Genomic DNA, 18,221 nt, shown 5'->3' with positions numbered 1-18,221 from the left:
GAAGGCCTGGGGTCCATTCTGTGAAACTCTATGTTGTCAGTCACGGGGACGATCTCCAGGTGGGTAGCCGGTATGGTGTTAACTAGCGGTCCGGTCGCCGAGTTCGCAGACGTGCGGAACCAGAGGTGCAGACTCGTTTTCCAGGAGGTCGCAAAGAGAAGCGCCACCCGGGCTGCTTCAAGCACTGTAGCGGTGCGCTTGCTTCCTGCAGTGTGCTCCTGCGGTCCGCGCTGAGTTCGAGTCTTCCCTGCGGGGTCGGGCTGCTGAGAGCGAGAAGATGAAGGCGAAGGCCACCGCGTCGGTGCCCCAAGCGGGGCCTGCCGAGAAGCTCGCTCGGAAGAAAGCCAAGAAGAAGTTCAGAAAGAGGAAAGCGCAGGGAGGAAGCGGGGCTCCGGGAAGCCGCCCGCCAACTATTGCAGGCCGACCGCCGAAGGCCCCAGAGAACTTTTCTCAGAATTGGAAGGCGCTGCAAGAGGTGAGACTGGCGACAGGCCACCTTAATCCCGGACTTTTGGTCGGGTAGCCACAGACCACGAAGGCGGACGGGTGGTTTCAAAACGTGGAAGGGCAGCACCGCACGAACTCCCTCACGGGATCTTCGGGCTGTAGGCATGGCGGTAGTTGTGGTTGTCTGGCCTGTTGACAGTTTTAGTAGTGGCCAGTGCGTCTACATTCTCTAGAGTTTGCTCTCTGCTTCCCTCGAATTATTTTTCTCAATCACAAATCCCATATCTCGGTTGCCACCCTGCCAACGTGTTAAAATGTTTCCCAGAACTCTGGCCCAGACTGTTCTGGAACTTGTGTAGCTTAGGGTTTCCCCGCACTAGTGGTACTCCTCCTAAGTTAGGTAGCCTTCCAAATGCTGGATTATGGGTGTGAACCACAATACCTACCCTCATTCATAAACTCTTACATTCTAGTTAGATGCTGTTACTGTCCGTGTTTCTTTGATGAGGAAATAGCGACACAGAGCTTAAGGGGTTTGGTATAAGGATGGTCACATAGCATATAAATAGCAGAACTGGGATACTGACCATGCTTTTTGATCTACTGACCTCCAGGCAATCCTCTGGAGTGTATGCCATGGAGCCTCAGTTCATAAGAAAGAGAGCCTAGAACTTCTTGAGCTCCATAACGCTTCACCTGTTCCTTAGTGTGGATTTTCTATCTTTATGCATAGGACCAGCCAAACCCTGTGGACAGCCCCAGCTCTATAAGTCAGTTCTTTTTGTTTCTTTTTTTTTCTTCTCCCAAGTTAGTAAAGTAAAATTAAATGCCTGGAATGCATATTTGCTATAGGGAACTTGGAGTTGGCTCTGGTTTCTATAAGAATCGAAACCCTTCTGGTCTCTTGACTATTAGTGGAGTGAGTAAGTAGAAATCCACTGCAGTTGGATGTCATCTTGCTTGGGTCTTAACTGGGGATTTGAATACAGGGAAGAAATTGCTTGCCTGGATCTCTGCCTCTGCCTGGATAAGATCAAAGCTATGGCTGTTCTCATCAACTATCTCTGGTTTGATAGGATTTTTTTTTTTCTTTCCATTGAACTTCTTTCCCTTGGGTCTTCTTCAGACCTTGAGCTGTAGCCAGCCTCCAGAGATAGTGTAAAGGAAGTGATCATTGTGTCCCAGCGTGTTGACCATGGAAGTCACTCTACATGCAACTCCAGATTAAAGAAGAGAAAATGATGCTCCTGTCCCAGAATGAAATGCTCTGGGTGTTAAGCCACTCGGTACACATGGTATAGAGTTTGAAATGGAAAGTGAAGAAGCAGATGCCAGATTATGCATTGAGATAAGCAAAGGAAAAGAATCTCAATGCCAGTGACTTAGGAGTAAAAACAAGGCTTTTCCAGGGGCTGTAGAGATGGCTCAGCAATGAAGAGTCTGCATACTCTCCCAGCGGACCCTGGTTTAATTCCTGGCACCCATGTGGCAACTCACAACTGTCTTAACTCTAGTTGCAGGGGATCCAGTGTCCTCTTCTGTCCTCTGTGGGCACCAGACGTTCATGTGGTACACAGACATGCATGCAAGCAAACACCCATACATATAAAAATAAATTTTAAAAATAAAGGGTTTTCCCAATAATTTTCTATTGGTGATGGTGACTGGAATTGTGTGTGGATGGTAGATACATGTTTGTGTATGCATTTATATACACGTTTCTTTAGTCTGTGCTTTGTCGGTTCAAAATTTAAATGTGACATCTATTTAATTTTGATCCCATTAGCTGCTGAAACAAAAGTCACAGGCCCCAGAAAAACCTCTTGTCTCTCAGAAGGATGGCAAAATGCATTCCCAGATAATCCATCAGAACAAAAAAGAGACCTCAGAAAAGTCAAAGGGAGACAGAAAGAGAACAGAAAAAGACCAGACCACTAGGGGTTCTATTACGTCTACATCTAAGAAGGACAGGAAGATACTAGTACCTCCCACAAATACCTCTGGAACAGAACAGAAGAAAGGAGCCAAGAAGAGGACATATAGTGACATCTCTTCTCATCCAGGGGACACCAAGCATAAGCGGAAAGCTAAGGAGGCAGCTGTCATCTTGAATCAGTCCACGCCTACTGAGTGAGTGTCAGCTCTGCTTTGGTCATGGTATGTCCTTTGCTACTGGGCCACAGATACAGATGGTCCTGGTGCCGTCTTCCTCTCTGACCCTATGGTGTTTGTGTTGTTTACTTGCCATCTGTTTCCCCTAGCGTGTGGGTTGCTGAAGGCAGACCCTGTACAGTCAGTGCTATGTCTTTGGACCCCAGCGTAGAGCTTGGCACAAGGGAAAGGCCAGCGAGAACTTTGGCATTAATGTGTGCTGTGAAACCCAGTCCTGCCTCTTGCCAGTTGATGGCTTTGGGCATGTTTCTGCATCCTTTCTTCTTCAGTGAGGCTATCTGTATAATTAGGGGAACTGAGGTACAGCATGTGTTAATGTCTTTTGGCTACTTAATGAACACTGGTGACACTTCTCCTTGCAGGGGTGTGTTTATAAGGTGGTCTGGCTCTTGCTATCTGAGCCTTTCCTTCTCTTTAGCTTAAAGAAAATCTGGGCCCTGGATTGTGGGGAAGGAAAGCATCTCCTTGGGAATCGGTATGGAAAGTCTGTTTATGATAGCTTTGTCAAGTCAAGCTAACTGAGATCATAACAGACTAGACTACAGGACATAGCGCTGAAGGGTAAAGGGTGTGGGTTTGGCTGCCTCTTCTGAGCCCTACAGACAGGCTGGATTAGAGGGGCAACAAGGTCCCTCCTTCCTAAGGCTGATAGAAGTAGGGGACATACAGATGTTTACTTTAGCATTTGTATGGTGGGTGGTCAGGGTAGCCTAGTGCAGAAGGCAAGGAACACAAAACAAGAGGCCTGTTAGTACATTGACATCAGATAGCCATGGAGCATCTAATATCGACTCTATCTTTCTCACTCTTCCAAAATATGGAGACAGAGCAAGGCATTGGCCTCTGTGTCATGCAGTCCTCCTGCCTGTGTACCCTGATTGATAACACATCTATTATTTAATTAGAAGATGTCAGTGGTCAACTATTAAAGTGGGTCACATTTCTGTTAATTACATTCTTTGTGTTTTATATGTAGTTTTAAGTCTTGGATAATAGATACATTTGCAGATACTAATGAACAACTGTGAGGGGTTGGAGAGCTGGCTCAGTGGTTAAGAGTACTGGCTGCTCTTTCATAGGCCTGGATTCCCACTTAGAAGTGCACAACCAATAACTCCAAGAGTTTCAGGGGATCCCGTGTATGCCCTCTTCTGGCCATCACAGGTATTAGAGAAAGAAAGAACAGCAGTAAAAAGAAAGTGCAGCAGCTCAACTGGACTGAGTGTGCAGGGGCACAGTCCTGCCAGCCCTCACGATGCTGCCCCCTCACTGCCAGCCCTCCTGCTCCTCACAGCCTACCAACAGGGAGAGAGATTCTTTCAACAGTCATCCAGTGCTCCATGTCTATTCATAGCCAGATACTCTCATCTTTGCCTCATAGGGAAGACATCTGGTTTGATGATGTGGATCCAGATGATATTGAAGCTGCCATAGGCCCAGAGGCAGCCATGCTGGTATGGAAGCGGCTGGGGCAGAGCAAGAGTAACATCACCCTGGAGAAGGAACAGGCCTTTAGCGGGTAAGCTGTGCTCGGGCCATGGCTGCTGGGAATGTTCTGCCTTCTGGGGCTATAATCTCTCAGGGGAGGAGGAGCAAGCACTGAGCCATGACTGTCCAGCAGATCTTAGGGGGTACAAAATGATGATGAATGGGCTTGGCTCACTGGCCTAGAATCCCAGTCTGTGATATTTATTACACTGGGACCTTTGGTTCCCCTCAGCCTGACAAAAGCCTTGGCCCTGGACTGTGAGATGGTAGGCGTGGGCCCCAAGGGGGAAGAGAGCATCGCAGCCCGTGTGTCCATCGTGAACCAGTATGGGAAGTGTGTTTACGACAAGTACGTCAAGCCAACTGAGCCCGTGACAGACTACAGGACAGCAGTCAGTGGGATACGGCCTGAGAACCTGAAGCAGGGTATGATGCCCATAGGATTTGAGTGTAGCAATGGAAATGGTAGCAGGACACATTGCTCTCCTGCTTTCCCCTTGGTTTTCTGAACAAGGTGTGACGGGGTCCTGGCACTGCTTACCTCTTCCTCAGAGTAGCATACTGTGCGGATACAAAAGGTATCTTTCCTGCTGTTGTCTGTTTGTGTCCTTGCTTCTTTGCCTCCTACCCAGGACAGTGCTCTTGGATTTCTTTCTGTTGTATAGCAGTGGAGAATAAAATGGGGTGTGTTAGGGACCAGGAGGGAAGCCATGAAGGGTGAGTAGGGTACATGGGAGCTGGGGGACAGATCACAGGGTCTGTTTGGGAAACTCTAGTACAGTGTTAGCAGTAAGGACTCCAACAGGACATTGAGAACAGGGTGGAGATCAGAAGACTGGTTCTGTGCAGGGGTTGGATAGGGAGGTGGCTGGAAGAAGTGACCTAACATAGCAGAGACTAGGTCTGATTTATAATAGGAGAGGACATCTAGGATGTTCTGAGCCTGCCTCCTAGAGAGACCTGTAGACCACTAGAGATGCAGCCTTGTGATCTCTCCCCCACTCCTCACCACACACTGCCTGTTTGCTTCTCTTGGTATCCATGGCCAATAAGGTGGCTCTGTTGAACAGTAGGCTGACCAGCAGCTCTTGCGTTCTATCTCAGAAGGAGTCTGGTCCTATTAGCTCTGAACAGAGTTGGGCAGTGAAGTGGTTTTGGTAGGAGTGGGGGCAGGGTGGTCCCCAAAGGATGTCTGCTGGGAAAGAGCAGCAGACCAGACTCGAGTCCATGCAGCCCTTCTTGTACTGTCTGTGGGAGAGATGCAGTCTGAGTCCACTTGGGAAGTCATAGGTATGAGTTGTGTTAAGTGGGAAGCATATCGTCAAGAATACCTGAGAGTCTTAAATGTTCTTAAGCTTCTCCGGGGGGTTGCTAACTGCTGCTAGTCCACTGGTTGGTTTTAAGTACAGCTTGTCCCCCCCTTTTTCTTTTCTTTAACTGTCCCCCAAAGTAGAAGCAGAGCACACGGCACAGTGGGTCTCCTAACCTTTGCACGTCCCTGGGGTCCAGCGAGACACTTGTAGGGGTCTACCTCCCATCGAAGCTCTGTGTATCATTAAGGGCCTGACCTGTTGTCATCAGTCTGGCCAGGGAACGGGAGGAACATCTGTGAGAATCTTGGTGAGTTATGTGTTGTTAACCACTTTTTTGCTTGGTTTTCAGGAGAAGAGTTTGAAGTTGTGAAGAATGAAGTGGCAGAAATATTGAAGGGCAGAATCCTGGTGGGGCATGCGTTGCACAATGATTTAAAGGTGCTGGTCTTCTTTCATGTGAGCCACACACGGCCTCACATGCCTGTCTCTAGAAGCACCACTCGGGGATTTTTCATTTTTAATTTTTATCTTGACTTGGAAGTTCTCTAGGAATAGTGTCAGGCACCTGGGCTCTTGCTATCTAGGAGACCGCATTAGGTACTTGTTTTTAGAGTCCTGATGACACTGGTTCCAGCGCCAGTGCTGACAGTTCTATGAAGGGGGCTCTGAGTGTCACCTGTCTGATCTGGCAGATGGACTGGTGTCTAGCTGTATGCCCCATGACCAGAGACAAATTTCTCTACACTGTTAAACCCCTGGGGTTCTTGTTGTGTGTCCAGTTCATATCTAGGCATGGCTGTGATGCTGGAAGCCCAGCCTCCTGTTCTTCCCTGGCATCTGAGGAAGACCTAGCCTGGGTTTATTACATGGGTCACTTTAAGTTCACAAGCAAATTGCTGTCTGGTCCATTGGAGGAAAATGGGAGCATAGTTTACTTGGCATAAGGAATACCTCTGCGGCAGTCTGGTATGGTGGATGTCTAATGCCAGGCATCAGAACCTTACTGGGTGCCACCAACAATCACACAGTGTAAGCAGATCTTGTTTAATCCTTTGGAGACAGGGATTAGGCTTATGGGTGGCAGAGTGGAGTTTTGGGGTATTGAGAGATGGCTCCATGAGAGCAGTGGGTACACACCCAGATACCTCCCCACTGCTCCTCAGCATCCCAGGCTGGTAGAGCTGACCGCTACTCAGCTGTCCCTAGTGGTGAGGATCCGTATGGGCATATGTTTCCTCCGTGTCGTTCCAGCTAATCACCGCCCTCGAAGGCCGGCCACACATCTGACTAGGCTCAGAGGCCACCCAGTGCTAGGACATCTGACTTGTAGCTGCTGCCCCTTTAGATGCCTGCTGGGTATGAACTGTGGTGCCACTTTACTCGCTGTTTCAGGAACCTCTAGATGGGAGTTTAGTCCCCATTCAAAATGTATGGGTCTAGGCATGTAGCTCAGTGGCAGGATGCATGCGGCCCTGGGTCTCATCCCGCACCAAAAAAATAAAAATAACAAATGTTTAACAATTGAAAATGAATGAAAGTTACCTGCCTGCTGATATGTTGAGTCACCTTAGAGAAGATTGTCACCAGGGGGACACATGATTCCTCAAGTAGGTTACTTTTTTGGGCTGTGTGAAATCTCCCAGCTTGCAGGGTAAGCTGTTAACTTTCATTTTTGTGCTTCCCCATGAACAGAATCAGTTCAGATAAAGAAGGTTGCAGGCTAACTGACTTTTTTTCTCAGCATCTTGATGTCAAGATTCTATTCTATTCTGTTCTTTTTTTTTTCCCCCACCTCCACCTCCAGAGTGCTAGGATTAAAAGTGTGTACCACACCTGGCCAAGATTTTATTTTTATTAACATGGTTCTTAATATTGGGCTTCCCCTTAAGTGAGAGCGATTAATTTAAGGAGCTCTGCCTTTTTTCTGAGTGTTACACCTTCTGGTTCTTTGGAAGAGGGGAAAGGGTGCTCCACTACTGCAGACTGAAAATGAAGATACTTGTCATCATTTTCTTCTAGGTACTCTTTCTTGATCATCCAAAAAAGAAAATCAGGGACACTCAAAAATTCAAACCTTTCAGGAGTCAAGTAAGGGTACGTAGTGAGTCTTGAACCGTAATGAGTCTTGAACCGTGGCTGGTCCCTGGCACTGACTCCCCCCTCCCCCCGTGGCTAAAGGGATTTAGTTTGTTTTGGTTTCTCATTTTAACCTTTAAGAGGGCTTGCTGCCTGAGTCTGGCAACCTGAGTTTGATCCCTGGAACCCACATGAAGGCAGAAGAGAACTGGCTCCACAGGTTTCTTCCTCAGACGTGGCTCACTGGTTAAGGGCACTTGCTGCTCTTACAGAGAACATGTGTTAAATTCTCAGGGCCCATGTCAGGTGATTCACAGTCATCTAGAACTCCAGTTCCAGGAAACCTGACACCTCTAGCCTTTTCAGGCCCTGCACTTACATGCACATACCTACATGCAGATAGACATATCTTTGTATCATTAATAAGAATTTAAAAATTAAAAGCACTCTACCACTTGGTAGATCTCCAGCCCACAACTCCTCCTTTATTGGCTGATGAGCAATGTCATAAGCCACAGTGAGCTAATGGTTGCAACCCTAATGCCACAGATACTCCTGGTGGAAAGAAAACTGCAGGACTGAGGTGTGGCCAGCTGTGTCCTCCTTGGGCAGAGCCTGTGGAAGCAGCACATTCAGTGGTATGCACCTTCTCTCTGCAGAGTGGAAGACCATCTCTGAAACAACTTTGTGAGAAAATTCTGGGGATCAGGGTCCAGCAGGCAGAACACTGTTCAGTAAGTATCATTGGGTAACAGCCCCTGACCTTAATAACTAGGTTCGTATGAATCACTTGACAGTAGACACAGAAGAGAGGATCCTAGGCAGATCAGGCTCAGGAAATGTTGATTATATCTTAAATATTTATATTTAACTTGAACTCAATACAAAGAATTCTCTGTAAGAATTTGAAACAAAATTCACTAGTCTAATTGAAGACTATTAGTGTACTTGCAGTATTTTACTAAATAACTGAGGTTAGAGACTTCATGGTAATGAGGCTTACTTGATCAGAGAGATGTCAAGGAGGGAGAAGCAGCAGTTCACTCTTGGCAGAACTTACGGGTACCCCAAGAATCACCTAATGTGCTTCTAGCACCCTTTGACTTCCCACTAGGCCCCAACGCTGAAAGGTCCCGTTACCCTATACTGCCATGTTGATGACTTAGCTCTTAGCTCCAGCACTTGAGCCATGGAGGAACAGAGCCTTTCCAAACCTTAACAAAGGTGCTTTAGGACTTTATGGCTCTGAGCTCTCAGTCCCAACAGTGTCCCCCCCCCCACCAGCCAATTGTCTTTTTCTGGAGAGCAGCTTCCCAGCCTCTAACTCTTTGAGCCCTTGTGCCCATTTCAGCAGCTTCCTGCTGCTGTAGGGTTTCCCTTTCTGCCCTTAGCAACAGAGTGGCTGAGTCTGAAGCATGGCAGTTAGCTTGTGCTCTGGTGTTCCTGCCATTTTTCATGATTTTCTCTTTCATCGCCTTACTATGGTCACCCTATGAAGTATGTGCCTCTCTTGGCCATGTAGCCTCAGTGCTGTGGCTATCAAGAAGACTCAGTAGTCACAGGGTTGCTTTTGTGGCCTCTGGCCGCCATGTCTTCTCACTAGCTGGGTAGTCAACATTGCTGTGTGTCACCCAGGTCCAGGATGCCCAGGCAGCAATGAGGCTGTACATCATGGCAAAACGGCAGTGGGAGAGCATTACTGCAGACCGACGCCCCCCAGCCACCACGCCAAAACCCTGCAGCGAGTACGCTTAGCACCAGCCTACTACTGTCACCTCCTCTACATCCTTCAGTGACTCCTCAATGGCAGTTGGGATGGGATTATGGAGGCCCATCAGATTTCTGCACAGCAGGGACTCACTCTGGTGAGCAGGGTGTGACATGTGAGCTGCTGGAACTTCCTCCTCCTGGACTCTGCTACCAGGACCTGGTCCTGCACCTGTGTGTCGAGGTAGACTAGTCAGATACCAGGACAGAAGTCTGGGTGTGGTGTAGGTTCAGAGGAAGGAGAGATTGGAATGGATGAGTGTGCTGCAGTGTCTGTGTCTGCCAACCACCTGTACCATCACTTAACACTGAGCACAGCTGCATTCAGCCAGGGCACTCAGCATCTTCTAAGGAGCAAGGAGTGTCGTCTCCTCTTGTGGGGAAGGGGATAAGCACTGCTGGACCTAAGGGATCCAAGGGCCTTCGGTCTGCTTCAAGCCAATCTGGCCAACATAGCAGCTGCCCAGTGAGGACTTTCTTAAAGCTACTTAGCTGGAGGTACTTTCTCCTATGTTCCTTGCTTGGCTCAGTCATCCAATATGCCAGCATCCAATATGCTGTTCTCCAAATAGTCCTTGGGTGAGACTTGGGGCCCAGGTACACCTGGAGGTATAAGATCCTACCACCCTGGTGCACTGCAAACAGAAAGGCATCTGCCTGCTGTCTTCTAGCAACAGGTCCAGAGCGAGCAGTAGACTTTATGGACCTACCTGACAACTCTCAGAATGGAGCTGTGGACTGAGGTGTGACTCAGAGCACTTGTCCGCAGTGTGCAAGACCCTGTGCCCCATTCCCAGCGCTGTCAAAAATAAATGGATAAATGGAGTTTGTGGAAGCTTAGCTTCTTCCCATCATCTAGAATTTCTGAAACCCTGCAGTGCAGAACCATTGACACCACGGCCAGGCATGGTACGACCAGCTTAGGGCTTCTTTATTCATGGAGTACAAAATACAGTACTGGTGTGCCGATACCTCCAGGACCAGAAGGGCAGCATTTCAGGGCCGGAAGATAGGATCTTTCTGAGGTGGGGAGGAGACCTTGGGGGCTTCCGGCTCTGAAGCAGGTTCAAACTGCTGCTTCTGGGGATTGGGGCATGCAGCTGCTTCCAGTGCCTGAAGTACCGTGTCAGCATAAGAAATCAGCTCCTGGAAGGAGGAAACAAGTGAACCATTTGTTCCGGGGGGGTCAGGATCCAGGAGCAATTACTTTGATGACCTAGCCCCCTGATGGATGGATTCAGCCCCATCACAGGAAGAGAGTAGTAGAAGAGCATCATGTGGAGCTCTGGGTCAGTGCCACGCAAGTGTTCTGGCTTGATAGAGGTGTCACCGTGATTTACCAGGCTAGAAGTAAAACGTCCCCGGATTGTCCGGACTAGGTCCTTGATGCCTCCAGACTCCAGCTCTGGCAGGATCTCCTCTGCAGTGGAACAGAGAAGGTGATGAGGCTCAGGATCCCTGTCCACCAGCCAGATAAGGTCGGTTGGGTACCACTTTTGCTTGGAGTTAATGAGTGGGAAGTCACAGGGGTTTGAGACCAAGCTCTGGGACTCCTTCCCTTCCTGCCAGGGAGAGGACAAGGAAAGGGTCCTCACTGTAGGAAGCCAGGTGGGCCAACAGCATGCAGAGGTTCTCAACCACCTCAGGGTCATCCTTGTAGAGATGGTAGATATCTTGGAGGAGGTAGAGGCCACTACTGCCCTCTTCCGGTACTGCTACTCGGAAGGCCACCAGTTCTAGGGGAGGGACGCAAGGGAGTTTGGGTTTTAGTATAGAGTATAACCCCTTTGCAGCTGCCCTTACTTCTCAGTCCCCGTACCCACTGTCACTGGGAAGTAGCATGACCATGGTCAGAAGGCTGTTGAGAGAGCTCTCTTTGACCAGGAATCCCAGCCTTCTATGAAGGAAGCTCCTGAAGTCAGGTCTGTCCCATGCTCTGTAAAATGCTGGACGAGGTGATTGCTCCAATTTGCCTCTCTGCAGCATAGCTTTGCACCTGTTGGCAGCGAGCCCCATGCCCAAGGGAAATACAGCACTTGTGTTCCTCTTCTCCTCAACATGGAAGCTCTGCTGTGGCACTGTGGAGAACGGTCTCCTGTACAGGTGGCCCTAACATTCTGCATCAGTTAACAGGGTTCAGAGGGCTGAACCCTCCCCACAGGGTGCTGTGAATAAGGATGTCAGGGATAAGTCAGGAGGAACTAAGATCCCCAACTGCTTCCTGGAGGTTGCACCAGCTTGGGTAGCCCAGTGGACTGGCTTGAGTAGAACCCAGCAGGAGTGAGACCAAGGAGACAGCTCTTAGAGCAAGGGAAGTGGTCATTACAGATCAAGGGTGGGAGCATCCCTACCGTTCACTGCTGCTGACCATGGCACATTCCTGGGCCCAGAGTTCTCTACAAAGGACAACTGCCAGTGCTTAGTATAAGAGGTGGCCTAAGCCTGGACTTGGAGACAGACCTATATGTAGGAAATCCATATGTATATGTAGGAAAGCTGTGGGATATGTGTATAGGTGGGGAGGTGGTCCCATGACACCAAAATAGAGAAGTCCCTGCGGTGTTTCCTGAAGACTGGTTTTTCTTGTTCCAGTTTGGGGTCACCTGGTGGACATCACTGCAGGGAGCTAGCTTTTTTTTTTTTTTTTTAAGATTTATATATTATGTATACAATGTTCTGCCTGTATGTGCCCCTGCAGGCCAGAAGTTGGCACCAGATTTTTTTATTGCAGGTGGTTGTGAGCCACCATGTGGTTGCTGGCAATTGAACTCAGGACCTCTGGAAGAACAATCAGTGCTCTTAACCGCTGCATCTCTCCAGCCCCAGGAGCTAGCTTTTGTCCCACCTCCATGGTGGCAGTGTGTCTTGTCCCAGACTTACCAGACATCTTTGCAAGGCTGGCCAGGCCACGACAAGCATTGTTCACCAGCAGAACTCTGCCAGGGCACAGCTGGATGCTTCTCAGGAATAGCTCTACCACCTTCTCATATTGACTCTCCTTTATGCAGCCTGCAGAGCACAAACCTTGTTGCTTTATGTGTCCAGGGTCACCCTCCCTGTTACCAAGACCTCAGGCTGCTCACCCAACAAGGACAGCAGCCAGAGCACTGCACAGCCAGCTTCAGCTATTTCCACGTTCTCAGGGTGCATGACCAGCACCCAGGTGACCACGACTGAGAGCTTCTGCAAGGGCTCTTTGTCCACAGTGGCAGCTAGAATGAGGACAAGGATGTGAGACACCAGGCCAGGTATGAAGAGAGGTACCTGCTGCGTGTGTACCCTCCACACTGCTCTCTCCCACCAACAGCAGAGGACAAATAAAGGGGACAGATGTCCTCAGAGATGGAAACTGGGGCTTTCCAATGCCAGCGTCTACTGTAGACTCATCAGTAGAGATGAGGACTTTCTGCATTTGTGGCATTAGCAGGATCTCTGCAGTTTTCTGGAGCTGCCATGGCTTGGAGCCCTCTCTCCTAGAGCAAAACAGTATCTAGAAGAGGGGGAAGGACAGGCCTCGGAACCCCCATCTTAAAACAAAAACCAGGATAGGGCATCAAGTTCTGGCTGACCTCTAAAGCCAGGGCTGCCTACTCACTGGACAGGCATCCTGAAGGCCTTCCTCTCATATCTCACTTGTGTCTCACTGTGCCCCTGTGCTAGGCTCTCAGAAGAGCCCCATAGGGCTGGGGTTGCCCTCCTGTGCTGAAGGGATAAGATAGAGAGCTGCGGTTCTCAACCTGTAGGTTGTAACAGACTGAGAACTGCTGATATAGAGGCTCTACTATGGTGGCTCTCAACCTTCCTAATGCTGTGACCCTTTGATACAGTTCTTGTGTTGTGGTGACCCCTAACCATAAAGTTATTTCATTGCTACTTCATAACTAATTGTGCTGGTGTTACAAATCATAATGTATATCCGTTTTCTGATGGTCTTAGACAACCTCTGTGAAAAGGTTGTTCAGCCCCCAAAGGGGTTGCAATCTACAGGTTAAGAGCCACTGCTTTAGCAGGTCTCATGCAGTGGGGCTTGTAAAGGGAGGGCCTCACCATCTATCAGGAGGGACCAGAGCAGGCTCAGGATAGCAAGGCAGATGTCCCTGTCCTCTTGGAAGTGGTCCAGGTGCTCTTGGGCAAGCAGAAACAACCCCTCCTCCTCCAGCTCTTCAGAGATCAACCCTGTGGACAACCACAAACACTTGGAGGAAAGGTATCTAAAAAGCCTTTTCCCAGTGGACTGATGCAATCCCTAGCCCGCCTGGCTGGTCTATTTTATACTCTATTTTATACCTACCTCTAATGAGCCTCTCACCCACGTGGGCTTAGTGTAGGTGAGAAGCCAAAGACCTGGAGTGGCTCAGTGTCTAACCTTGACCTGACCTGTTAACTATCCATTTGATTCTTGGCCACTGTCCTCGGCTTCCAAGTAGTACCCGTGGCTGCCATTAAGAGCAGAGAACAGTATGGATATCCATCTTGGAGAATGAGCTCCTCTCCTGCCCATCTCCCAAGGCCTCTGTTCTGTCCCTGGATTTTTAGAGTAGAAAGGAAGGACAGAAAAAGACCAGCACACTCACCTTGGCTGGAGATGATAGTGAGCAGGTTGTAAACCATGGTAATAAGCCTTTCAGAATCGGGGTGGCTCCTCAAGGCATTCATCAGGAAAGAGATAATAAAATGGTCCCTTGGGATCTCAGCTTCTGAGTCTTGTGCCAGTGCTGATGGGGCCAGACAAAGAACGTGGGTTAACTTCACAGTTGGGGCTCTAAGGTCGAGCCTAGTGGGTACAGCATCATCTCTTTGAATTAAAGAAACAGATCTGCCTATTATTTAGGCACTGGTCGGGTCTTTGTAAAGATGGGGGCCTTGCTCACCAACAAGCTTATAGCATCTAATTCCAGTTCTGGCCTCCAAGACCTTCCTAATAAATATTTAGTATAAAGTATTTGTGGGCTCTTGCTTGGTGGTAGAGTGCTTACCTAGTATGCAAGAGGACCTGGATTTGACTACCCCCTCTTCCCTGAAAAAAGACACAATCTGTGTGGTGGTTAGGCCCTCAGTATTAAGACTAGAAAGGTAAAGGGGTAACCAGATGCTCCAGGCTTAAAGATATAGCTTGTTTTCTTTTTTTTTTTTTTTCTCATGGTTTATTTTTTTTTTATATTTAAAAATTTCCATCTCCTTCCCTCCTCCTCCCCTCTCCCTCCCCTCCTCCTCCCCCTTCCCTCCCCTCCTTCTCCCCCTTCCCTCCCCTCCCCTCCACCCATACCTCCCCTCCCTCCCTCTCAAGGCCAAGATATAGCTTGTTTTCATTCTGTTCCTGAGTGCTGGGGGAGCTCAGCAGCACAGTGCTGTCCCCCTGCTGGCAGTCACACCCTCCAGGCCTCTCCTGGCTAAGCCCACTAGACCATCCTGTCCAGCTCCTATGATAGAGCTGGGGAACAGTTGAGAGAGACGGGCTTATCCAGGGTCCCTGGCCCCGTGTAGACCCATTGAATGCAGATGTTAATTATGCCCTCTCTCTGAGATGGAGTTACATAGGCACAGAGGGGAACAACAGACTGGAAAGACAGATGCTGGGGATGAGTGGGAAGTTGGAGGAGCTGGTGAGGCAGAGGACCCAGGAGGGTGGGACTTCTCCATCCAGACTGGTGCCTACCTTGGCCCAGAACACGCAGCAGCAGGGAGCAGGTGCTGAGCAGAATGTCCAGGATCCTCTCGTGCTGCTTGATGATGTTGAGTATCTCCTCCAACAGTTCTGGGGGCCATGGCAAGCCTGTACCGCACACAGCACGGTGAGGCACAGGAGCAGCCCGGCTGTGTGACCCAGAGGCTGCTGGGAGCCCGCTAGTGAATACAGAGGATCCATGTGGGTGAACACAAGGGCAGAGAAGGATGACCAGCCTGTGTGTTCATGGAGCTCATGAACCAGACCATCTGCCAAGGTCCACATCCTGTGTTGTCCAGGCTAACTTGGAGTTCCTAGGCTGTAGTGGTTTTCTTGCCTCAGCCTCTTGAGTAAAAGACCACAGGCACAATGACACCATGCCCAGCTCTGCCAAGGCATATGCTTGGAGCAGCTTCATGAAGCAAGTCTTCTCAGCTTACTTTCAGATAACAAAGCTGAGAATCAACGATGGCTGTATAAGGGGGCTGGAGAGATGGCTCAGAGGTTAAGAGCACTGGCTGCTCTTCCAGAGGTCCTGAGTTCAATTCCCAGCAACCACATGGTGGCTCACAACTGTCTGTAATGAGATCTGGTGCCCTCTTCTGGTGTGTATATGCTTAATACATTTTTAAAAAATGGCTGTGTAGGGGGCTGGAGAGATGGCTCAGAGGTTAAGAGCATTGCCTGCTCTTCCAAAGGTCCTGAGTTCAATCCTCAGCAACCACATGGTGGCTCACAGCCATCTGTAACAGGGTCTGGTGCCCTCTTCTGGCCTGCAGGCATACACACAGACAGAATATTGTATACATAATAAATAAATAAATATTTAAAAAAATTTTAAAAAATGGCTGTGTAAACCCAGCCTGTGGCTGTCACTGTCTTGAGACTTGGCTTATGAAAACGATGTCAGATTCAGGAACACTTGTGCCCAGGAAATAGCTACAGGAAGTTCACTCTGACGAGGCTGAGGAAGAGGCAGCTCTGGGGTGGTGAACGAGGCTCACTGTTAGGCTTATAGCCCCTGTTATCCAGAAAGACAAAATCTGCCCTGTCCTGAGCTTTATCTCAGCTACAGTCTCACTATTAAAGGGACTTCAGGAAAGTAATGGCCAATATGAGGGGTCTGTCAACTCACTAGGAGTCACACATCAGCCTCCTTGCAACCTCTGCTGTCCTAACCACTCAAACAGATCTTTGGTGTCCTCTGGATGTGTTTTGTGGATGTACAGGTAGAAGGAGGAATGGATAAGATGGGTGAGTGAGCAGATGGAGGAAGGAAGGAAGGAAGGAAGTGATGAACTAGCTGGAGGGAAGGGTGAATGGAGCAGGAGAGACAGGAAAGCATGTCTTCAGACATTTAAAATTTCCCAAGAAGCTGACTACCCATCAGAGGTATTGCTGGGAAAGAGCTGTTCTCAAGCTTTCTGGTAGGAAGGCAAGTTGGTGTGCTTGTGGAGGATGGGATGCAGCATTTACACTCTGATACCCAGGGGTACAAGCACGTGCAGCCACATATGCCAAGTGACCAGTCATGGTGCTGTTTATAAAACTGTCTCGAAAAACCAAAAAAAAAAAAAAAAAAAAAAAAAAAAAAAAAAAAAAAAAAATGGAAAGTGAGAAGTAACCAGATGCCCACTGTAGAGATGGTGGGACAGATGGATGAGTCTCTTCAACCAAGTGTGATGATGCACACTTGTAGGTACTCTAGGGGCAGAGGCAGAAGGATCACAAGTTCAAGTATTTTTTGGACTACACAGTGAGTTTGAGACCAGCATGAGCAACTTAGTAAGACCCTTTCTGAAACTTTAAAAACAAGCAACAACAACAAAAGCCCCCAGCGAGCTGGGGAAGTAGTTCAGCAGTGGAAACAGTTAACCAGCATTGTACAAGTCTCAGTCTGTAGTACCACTACAACCCCCAGAAGTGGTCCATCTTTTTTTTTTTAAACAAGGCCTTTCTCCTATAGTTCAAGTTGTCCAGGTCTCAGTCCTCTTGCCTCAGCCTTCCTAATGCTAGGGGGATTTCCTGTTGACCTGTTGAAATCATGCGGAGAAGTCAGCCTCTCTCCCACCCTCCTCTGCTAGTAAGCATGGGATCAGGAAGAATTCTAGTTAGCAGCCTGAAATGAAAGGCTGGCAGTTCCCACCTCCACCCACACTGCTCCATTTCCACCTCCCAGCCTTTCCCGGGAGCCTGGGGGGAGGTGCCTGCACCTTTACCTAGATCTTCCTCTGGCATTGTCAGAAGCTTATTAAGGGCCCTGAGCTGGACCTCTGGTCGGCTGGAGAAATTCTGCATGACATCTGCAGGAACAAGAACATATAGGAAGCCTACTGAGGGCCGTGCCTGCTGTCATACACTCCTGCACATGGGAAGCACAAAGCCTGAGTGAGGAAGACACCCGGCATCCTGGTTGTGGAGTCAAAGGGCATAGGACTCTGGACAACATAGGCACTGAACAGGTCTTAACCACACTGGGGATATGTCTAGTGAGAGCAGGGGATTGAGGGGCGGGGAAAACACAGGCAGGGCTAGGCTGCTTAGAGCCAGGGAGGGTATACAGCATGTACAGGGGAGGAGCCTGGAAACTGACCACTCGCAGGTCTAGGACCAAGTTGTGGGAGACACTAAGCCTCTAAAACTAATGCCAAGGCCACAGCAGCTCCCAGCACTGTCCCGTGTCCCCACTGTCACCTAAGACGTTGGCCACGTTGCCTTCCAGTAGCACATCAGTGATGAAAATGGGAACCGCCTGCTGGTGCATATTCAGAGCAACACAGGAGTTTCTGAAGGAGCTGCTCATGAAGGTGATTCGGATCACATCCCTGGCAAAGGGACAGAGAATACAGGTGGCTTTCCATAGGAGCCTCCCTCTGCCTTGGGCTGTGGGTGACCCATAGTGGCAGATGCTAAACAGCAGTCTTCCTGGTAGGTAGGACTTCACTGTGTCTCATGTGTAGCTAGTAACCATCTTTATAGTTCCATTTATAGGAACCTGCTCTACTCTGTGAAGTAACAGGACTCTATCCGTGGAAGGGCCCTCAAGGATGGTCCTGGACCCAGAACTTTGGCTTTATGCCCCTTTCTTCCTTAAAAACATGAACATTGGGTGGTGGTTGCACACGCCTTTAATCCCTGCACTCGGAAGGCAGAGGCAGGTGAATCTCTTGAGTTCTAGACCAGCCTGGTCTACAAAGGGAGTTCCAGGACAGCCAGGGCTGCACAGAGAAACCCTGTCTTGGGAAGAGAGAAGAGAGAAGAGAGAAGAGAGAGAGAGAGAGAGAGAGAGAGGA

The 18,221-nt window shown here is 49.1% G+C and overlaps 2 protein-coding genes across 2 annotated transcripts in view; one reads left to right on the top strand and one right to left on the bottom strand.

Moving 5' to 3' along the window:
• Rexo4 (REX4 homolog, 3'-5' exonuclease) lies at positions 1-10,088 on the top strand. Its single transcript, XM_038337447.1, has 8 exons — positions 1-475; positions 2,234-2,577; positions 4,001-4,138; positions 4,340-4,533; positions 5,770-5,858; positions 7,440-7,514; positions 8,156-8,230; positions 9,132-10,088. The coding sequence occupies exons 1-8, from the start codon at positions 278-280 to the stop codon at positions 9,249-9,251; spliced, it is 1,233 nt and encodes a 410-aa protein (XP_038193375.1). The 5' UTR covers positions 1-277; the 3' UTR covers positions 9,252-10,088.
• Positions 10,089-10,258: 170 nt separating this feature from the next.
• Positions 10,259-18,221, bottom strand: part of Stkld1 (serine/threonine kinase like domain containing 1) — a 19,840-nt gene continuing 11,877 nt past the window's right edge. Inside the window, exons 10-19 of the mRNA XM_038337448.1 lie at positions 17,623-17,753; positions 17,148-17,231; positions 14,920-15,036; positions 13,838-13,978; positions 13,311-13,439; positions 12,347-12,475; positions 12,144-12,272; positions 10,859-10,999; positions 10,604-10,683; positions 10,259-10,409 (exon numbers count right to left, since the gene is read on the bottom strand). Coding sequence (XP_038193376.1) covers positions 10,260-10,409; positions 10,604-10,683; positions 10,859-10,999; positions 12,144-12,272; positions 12,347-12,475; positions 13,311-13,439; positions 13,838-13,978; positions 14,920-15,036; positions 17,148-17,231; positions 17,623-17,753 — 1,231 coding nt within the window. The 3' untranslated portion in view covers position 10,259. The remainder of the gene's footprint in view (positions 10,410-10,603; positions 10,684-10,858; positions 11,000-12,143; positions 12,273-12,346; positions 12,476-13,310; positions 13,440-13,837; positions 13,979-14,919; positions 15,037-17,147; positions 17,232-17,622; positions 17,754-18,221) is intronic.

Source organism: Arvicola amphibius, chromosome 7 (genome assembly GCF_903992535.2).
Source record: "Arvicola amphibius chromosome 7, mArvAmp1.2, whole genome shotgun sequence".
Classification (NCBI taxonomy): Eukaryota; Metazoa; Chordata; class Mammalia; order Rodentia; family Cricetidae; genus Arvicola; species Arvicola amphibius.
Note: the sequence above shows the minus strand (reverse complement) of the source record. Positions and strands in the feature narration are given on the sequence as shown.